Source organism: Rosa rugosa, chromosome 7 (genome assembly GCF_958449725.1).
Source record: "Rosa rugosa chromosome 7, drRosRugo1.1, whole genome shotgun sequence".
In the NCBI taxonomy this organism is placed as follows: Eukaryota; Viridiplantae; Streptophyta; class Magnoliopsida; order Rosales; family Rosaceae; genus Rosa; species Rosa rugosa.
The window spans coordinates 23,620,224-23,627,987 of record NC_084826.1 but is presented as its reverse complement, the minus strand read 5'-3'; the positions used below and the strand labels follow the sequence as shown (position 1 = coordinate 23,627,987).

The following is a 7,764-nucleotide window of genomic DNA, read 5'->3' as shown; positions in this document are numbered from 1 at the left end:
AAAATCATTTGTAACAAATTCTTGTTTTTACTTACCCATAAACCGTTGACGATCAAGTTCATATATTTCAAAACAAATATTTATTTGTAACGAATATGATTTTATAGCTACAATTAATTCTACTAAAACTATCACATAATAATTTATCACCCAAAACAACGTGAGATTTACTCAACTCAAAATCTCGCTGTGTCTTCACATATAACCAAGACAAACACAAAATCATCAAACCCCGCCAATCACCTAATCACATCAAGGTCGCAATCAATACAACACAAGGCACACAATCGTTTTAAAGTTCAAAACACACGAACTACAAACCAAAGACTACGTCAATCGAGACGAAACCCTATCGGAGACCACCTAAGGCCTTCGAACACTTCTAGGATCAAACCAAAAAGTCGGATCCTTACGGATCGAAAACCGAACGAACCGAAACTACCAACTCAACGAAAAAGTCGAGCAAACACAAAAGTAAACATACCTACATGTTCGAATCAACGAATGAAGGCTAACGGAGCAAAGAACTGCTCTTGAGGAGGTCGAACGCGCCGCCACAAGCGACTGCACGTGAGCCCCACGCGCCACCGGGCTGACTTCAAAACTAAGAAAATCAGCTCCGCCTATCTTGTAGATCACAACACAATGAACAACTTTCCTAATTGGCGCCTAGATCGAGATAGATCAAGCTCAAAGAATCTCAGCCGCTCATCTTCTAACTTTGATTTCTCCCTCCACACTTCGATTTGATTTTCAAGATTGCCATGGATGAAAAGAGGTGGAAGATAGCTTTAAAACCTGACCAATTTCATGTCCCGTCGTGGTCGGAGGAGGGAGATCGCTCCGGGTCGGCGTCACCTCCACTTCCGTCGTTCGAGCCGTCTCCGGTGTGAGTTGGTGAAAGCCGGTGGCTGGGGGAAGGAGAGAAGGAAAATCTGAGTCGGTTGGTGCCAGTTTCATCGCCGGAGAACACCGGAAGGCCGAGTTCCGGCCTGGTCAGGTCAACCTATTCGCTAGCTGGTCGAGGTTGGCAGAGAGAGAGAGAAACTTCCGAAAAAGTTTATGAAAATAGAAATTCTGATTTTTTTTGGGATTTTTCTCTATTTATACTAAATTTCTGAAAATGGAAAAAACTTCCGCAGATCATAACTTCTTCATACGGTCTCTGATTTATGCGTGCCGCATGTCCACGAACTCGTATTGACGCGCTCTACAACTTTCGTGAATGAAGTTTTTGGAGAAACTCAACGAATAAAAATTCAACATTTTGACCCCTTGAAAATAAAACGTTTTGAGAATTTATTAGCTTGAAACACTTTCACTTCACTCATGAAACAACTAATCGCACAACAACGGACATAATAAAATTTAGAAATCACTCGAAAATTAATAAATAATTTTTAGGGTATTACATTAGATTTTTATTGGGTTCATTTAACAACATCTATTTGGACCTATGACTCACCAAAAATAAAACAAGAAGTCCATATTTTTCTTGTTTATGTTTGTGTCGTTGGTGCTCCATGCTTTCCGAGTTTTTCCCCCTTTGTGATTGGACTCCACAATTAACCAGAATTGACTCGTGCCTTGCGTCCGTTCCCGTACGCTTGCCTCATTGGCGGACGCCACTTCTCATTCCACTCCATTTTAATCCACCTCGCGCACGCGCCCTCTATTTTTTAACCGGCTACTCCCGTAACCTTAATTCTCTTTACCCACCTGACCCCTCCTCCCCTCTCGCCTTTCCACCTCCCGAAACGGTTTCCCACGACACTCCAGAATTCACTGCACCCTCTGCGCTGTCTGCTCGCACCACCACCATGCGTTCACACGTGTCCCAGCTTTATTGGAACCAATCCGGACAAAACTGTCTCTCAACGAAATCATCAGGGGCATTTACGTAAAACTATTGTTCATCATTATCCCCTCCGCCCACTAGAATAACGCCACGCCACCGGGTTGCAGGAGCTATGTGTCAAACGGGACACACTCGAATATCTAAAGACGCTATTCGAACTTTCATGTGGGGTGAATTTAGGTTGAATTTCAATGGAATTTGACGGAAAAAGACAAAAGGTTAAATTATTACAAACAACGTTTCGGCTCCTCTATTTCCTATTCCCACCTTAACTACGTACACTTAACCAGTCACGCGCGTCCACGCATATATTCCTCGAAACTTAATTCACCGTAAATACCCCTGTCCTTTTCCGAAATTGGCGTACGCATCCAGTATGGGGGATGAGGTGGCGTGATAGGAATGGAAATAAAGAATTGCCATAAAAGGCCGAGACTTGGTGCGGTTTGGGTTTTCTTTAGTTTTTCCAACTTTTTCCCTTTTCCTGGTATTGGATAGGCGATTTTATCAAACTCCAGAAAAGGAATTGTTTAATTTTTGTTTTTTAAATTCTTTTTAATTTTTAATTAATTAATTAATTTTGAGTGAGAAAGAAAGCAGGGAATTGGAAATGGAAGAAAGAGCAGCAGCAGCAGCAGCAGCAGCAGAAGCAAAGCTCGCTCTCTCTTTTATTTAGGTTCTCTCTCTCTCTCTCTCGCTCTCTCACTCACTGTCTCGTTTTGCTCAGAAGAAGAGGAAGTTAGTCCAAACACTAGTTTGAGAAACCAGAAGGCGAACAAGCTCTAGATCTGCGTCGCCAATGGTGCTGATGTTCTCTATTTCTCAGCTGCAACAACACCACTGGTAAGATTCGCTTCGATCACTTAAGACGCTGCCTTCAGAGCTAAGGTTTACTTTGATCTTGGAAATCATGAGTGTCTGGCTGGCTGGAATTTGTGTACGTAATCTCTTATATTGTTTGATTGTCATCGGTTCTTGTTTGCTGCTATCGTTTTCTTCGAGTTATTACCGTTTTTTTTTTTTTTTTTTTTAAAATTTAAATTTTGGGATGTTGATTAGTGTAAATGGATTGGGAGAGGATCGTTGTAGCGATTGTTGATGGTGTGATATGTGAGGGGTCTCGCTGAGGGTTTCTGTTCTGATGTATTTGTTTTTTCAATTGAAAATGATAGTGAATAGTCTTTTTGAGTTTTGACTTTGGTCTTTGTGCTCCTAGATCTGTTTGCTTGTTCGGAGTCCCTTTCTATTTGTTTGTTGAGGATAAGATCACAAAGGATGCAACTTCATCTTGAAACCTTTGCCTCTGTTTTTGACTTCTGTGAATGATTGTATCGGAAGAAAATTGTGAGTCTTGAGCCAATACCTTGGTTTATCAAGCTGAGATGAGTGAGTTTTTTAGTTAGTTTTCAAAGCTTGTCAGTAGCCAAACAGAGGTTCATTTTTCCGGTTGTCTTCTTTTACATCATGTCTTACTTGTATCCGCATGAAACTGGTGTGAGGAACTACTGAAATAACAATTAATGATTTTGATGTCTTAAAAATCACAATCGACCAATGATATGTATAATTTTTAGGTGTATGCTTGGTTTCTTGGATATTTTTATGTCGTGAGTCTTGAAAAACATCTTGAAAATATTAATTATTTTAAAATATTTTTCTTGCAAAAGAGAGTGATTTCTCCTTGATACTTTGTTCAATAATGATAGCTTTGATGCTTGCTGATATTTTTGAATATCTTGTTTTTGATTTATATTTTCAGCTGGTCTCCCAGCAAATGAAAGAATGTGCTATGGATCAGAGCGGGTAAAACCCTGTTCATCTTCAGCAGCATCTCCCATCGTTGACGAACACTTTAACACAACAACCATGAATCACTTGACAGTTGAAACTGAAGATACTTTTGCCAGCTTACTTGAACTTGCAGCAAACAATGACATTGAGAGCTTCAGACGATCAATACAGCACAATCCTTCTGCCATCGATGAGATTGGCTTATGGTATTGTCGTCAGAAGGGCTCAAAGCAGATGGTTAATGAGCACAGAACCCCTTTAATGGTAGCCGCTACATATGGTAGTAATGATGTCTTAAAGCTGATTCTTTCTCTCTCTGATGCTGATGTAAATCAGACCTGTGGTAATGATAGAAGCACTGCTCTACACTGCGCTGCTTCAGGTGGTGCTGAGAATGCTGTCGATACTGTGAGGCTGCTTTTAGCTGCTGGTGCTGATCCTAATTTGATTGATGCAAATGGTCATCGTCCTGTTGATGTTATAGTTGTTCCTCCTAGGCTCCAGAATGTCAGATTAGCTCTTGAAGAACTCCTTATGATTAACGGTTCTGTTGGTGAACAAATTTTCTCAGTCTCAACAAGAGCCCTTTCTCCTCCTCTATCAACTTCTCCAGACAATGGGTCTCCATCAGCTTTAGATTTCACTTGTTCTCCGACAAAGTCGAAGTTCTATAATATTACTGTTTCTTCTGCATCAGAGAAGAAGGAATACCCTGTTGACCCCTCTCTCCCAGACATCAAGAACAGTATTTATTCAACTGATGAATTCCGTATGTATTCATTCAAGGTGAGGCCTTGTTCACGTGCCTACTCCCATGATTGGACTGAGTGCCCTTTTGTCCATCCTGGAGAAAATGCACGAAGAAGGGATCCAAGGAAGTTCCATTACAGCTGTGTTCCTTGCCCTGACTTCCGAAAAGGGGCTTGCAGGCGTGGAGATATGTGTGAATATGCTCATGGGGTTTTTGAGTGTTGGCTACACCCAGCTCAATATCGAACCCGACTCTGCAAGGATGGTACAAGTTGTGCGAGGAGAGTCTGCTTTTTTGCCCACACAGCAGAGGAACTCAGGCCATTGTATGTCTCTACTGGTTCTGCTGTTCCTTCTCCTCGCTCGACCACTTCCGGTGCTTCAGCCATGGATTTTGCTGCTGCAATGAGCCTCTTGCCTGGTTCTCCTTCATCACTCTCTGCCATGTCTCCTTCACCATTTACTCCACCCATGTCTCCCTCTGGCAATGGCATGTCACACTCTTCTGTAGCTTGGCCCCAACCTAATGTCCCGGCTCTGCATCTCCCAGGCAGCAATATTCAGTCTAGTCGCTTGAGATCTTCCCTTTGTGCAAGAGATATGGCAGCAGATGACTTTGATTTACTGCCAGAGTTTGATATGCAGCAACAGCAGCTCCTAAATGAATTATCTATGAGTAATTCACTGAACCGTTCTGGTCGGTTGAATACCTTAACACCCTCAAATCTGGATGATCTCTTTTCTGCTGAGAACTTATCTCCTCGCTACTCTGATCAAGCATTGGCATCAGCTGTTTTCTCCCCAACTCACAAGTCAGCTCTTCTCAATCAGTTTCAGCAGCAACAGAGCATGCTTTCACCAATCCATACAAACTTTTCGCCCAAAACTACTGTTGATCACCCTCTATTGCAGGCTCCCTTTGGAGCACCACCATCCTCTGGGAGGATGTCTCCCCGAAATGTGGAACCTATCTCACCAATGGGCTCTCGGGTTTCCATGCTAGGTCAACGGGAGAAGCAACAGTTTCGTAGCCTTAGTTCACGGGAGCTTGGCTCCAGCTCCACTTCCAATATTGGTTCCCCTGCAAATTCTTGGTCAAAATGGGGATCGTCTGATGGAAAACCAGATTGGGCAGTTACTTCAGATGAATTGGGAAAGCTACGCAGGTCATCTTCATTTGAGCTGGGGAACAATGGAGAGGAACCAGATCTTTCGTGGGTTCAGTCACTTGTTAGAGAATCTCCTACTGAAATCAAAGAAAAGCTAACAACACCCGTCTCAGGTGTTGCGGCCACTGGATCCTCCAATGACGGTTTAAGTGCAAACTCCCAAATGGAATCGGTTGATCATGCGGCAATGGGAGCTTGGATTGACCAACTACATCTTGATCTTGTGGCTCAGCAAAACTGATCGAACAGTATTCACTTGGCCCCAAGACAGTTAACATGAAGTTTTTGGTAAATAACATAATGCATTCTTTTTCCAGATTTTCTTGGTGGTTGATATGGGGAGGGAGTGGGGGGACATGGATGAAAGCCAATGCAGGAAGTCACATCATTTATTGTTACAGAAATTAGAAAGCGTAAGAATACCTCTCGGTTATACTAGAAACAGAATGAAAACCCAGTCTTGGTGTCATTTTGCTTCCAATATTCTCAAATTTAGGTTTATATAATCATCATTTTTTTGTATGATGAGCAACATGTTCTATGCATATGAAACTCATAATCTTATGGCTGTTTCATATTTTACCTTTTATTCATTGTCTACTCGGTAAAAATTAGGAGGGTCATATTCTATTATGTTCTTTTAAGATTTCTTCATACTCTGGGCTCGGACCTCTGGTCCATTTTTGGGGATTGGAAAGGATGTTGATTCTGATGTTTTCTAATGTAATTTTAGAATCTAGTAACGTGTAGTGTCAGTTACTGGGGATAAAGAGGAAGATGAAGAAATTATGATCCTTCCATAATGTATCATTCAATTTTACTGGGGATAAAGAGGTATTCTAATACTTATCTTCTTTTTTGTTACATATGATTCTTTTTGCCATCTTTTATTCCATTATGCTCATCTTCTTTTTTATCTCTTATTGGTACTCATTTTGGTAGTGGGTTATTTGGATAGCATCAAAGCAAGAACATGTGGATTCCAAAATATGGTGGTGGGATTTGAGATTGTGGAATGTGGATGTGGGATGTTGATGGAGTAAAAAAGAAGATAATATTTTGTACGGGAGTCTCCCAATCCTTGTGGAATATTATTAAGGTTGAGATTGTGGGTTAGAATAAACAATGCCTAGTTATAGGAGTTGCAGATCTCTATGGAGGAGCTTTATTCTGGAATTCACTAATTAGTCTTAAAAATTACGCCAAGAAAATAAATAAGATGTGAAATGATTAGGCCCTGACATTGTAAATTTTTTTTTTGGTCTGAACCTGACATTGTAAATTTGATCATTAGCAAAAGTTGTGGTTTGGCAGGGCGCCAGGTTACAATAGCTTGGGACAGGGGCCATAATTTGTGCCAAGCACCCCGTAAAATCAAGTCGGACACTTTTAGGTATTCACAAAGTTTAATCTATACTATTTTTTTGAATCAAACTCAAAACGGGTGTCAATAGTATTCATCTCATGTCAGAATAGCCATTACATACCCTTCTGCTGTCTTCAACTAGACAGATCAAGAAGGTGTGGTAGTACCCATAGTGGTACATAGAAATAGGTTCACTCATTATACATTAAATTCGTAGAGACTAGCGTAAATCCTCTTTCAGTACTACTCCAGAGGCACTATAGACACATCAAGTGCATAGATTCCTGAAAACTAAGAGAATTATTGAAAGTAAAAACTACTAACATAGTATCCCTAAAACAAAGAGAAATTGTATGGGCCAAGAAAACCCTAACCCAAAGCTTGTGCAGTCCAAGGGAGCCCAAGAGAAGGCCCACTCAAGGATCGGCAGGCCCAGCTTGGCCCAAGATGCAGTCTCCACCTCCACCGACCATCCTAGCGCCCCTTCGCCACCGTGACAGCATCGCCATAATTTCACCGCCCTGAGCCAAGACCGCCACAACCCAAATCAAGACGAAACTCCGGCCCCACGACCCAAATCACGATGACCTTGCCGCCACAAGCAACCCTACCACAAACCTGCTCCGTTTTCGGCGACTCCGATCCACATCACCTCCTATTTCGAGCCGCGCCGTCAATCCGAGCCACCATCAAAACGAGAACAACCACCTCCCAGAGAAGTCGCATCCACACCCGAAACCAAACACCTCCCGCCAGAAGCTTGAGCAACACCAAACACAAGGGAACACTTGTAGTTGTTGCAATCAATCCCCGTCCGACAGCAAAACCGC

At 42.0% G+C, this 7,764-nt stretch overlaps 1 protein-coding gene across 2 annotated transcripts; it reads left to right on the top strand.

Moving 5' to 3' along the window:
- Window positions 1–2,310: 2,310 nt before the first annotated feature.
- Window positions 2,311–6,432, top strand: LOC133720138 (zinc finger CCCH domain-containing protein 30). Of its 2 annotated transcripts, none has more exons than XM_062146312.1 (2): window positions 2,311–2,701; window positions 3,618–6,432. In XM_062146312.1, exon 2 carries the CDS (start codon window positions 3,641–3,643, stop codon window positions 5,807–5,809), a length of 2,169 nt encoding a protein of 722 aa, XP_062002296.1. In that variant the 5' UTR covers window positions 2,311–2,701; window positions 3,618–3,640; the 3' UTR covers window positions 5,810–6,432. The 2 variants fall into 2 exon arrangements, with proteins under 2 accessions (XP_062002296.1, XP_062002297.1); XM_062146313.1 differs by having other exon boundaries at window positions 2,311–2,795.
- Window positions 6,433–7,764: the final 1,332 nt, after the last annotated feature.

What these genes read in the sequence shown, in the direction of transcription:
- LOC133720138 (XM_062146312.1), top strand. Translation starts at nt 3,641, where the DNA reads ATGTGCTATGGATCAGAGCGGGTAAAACCCTGTTCATCTTCAGCAGCA.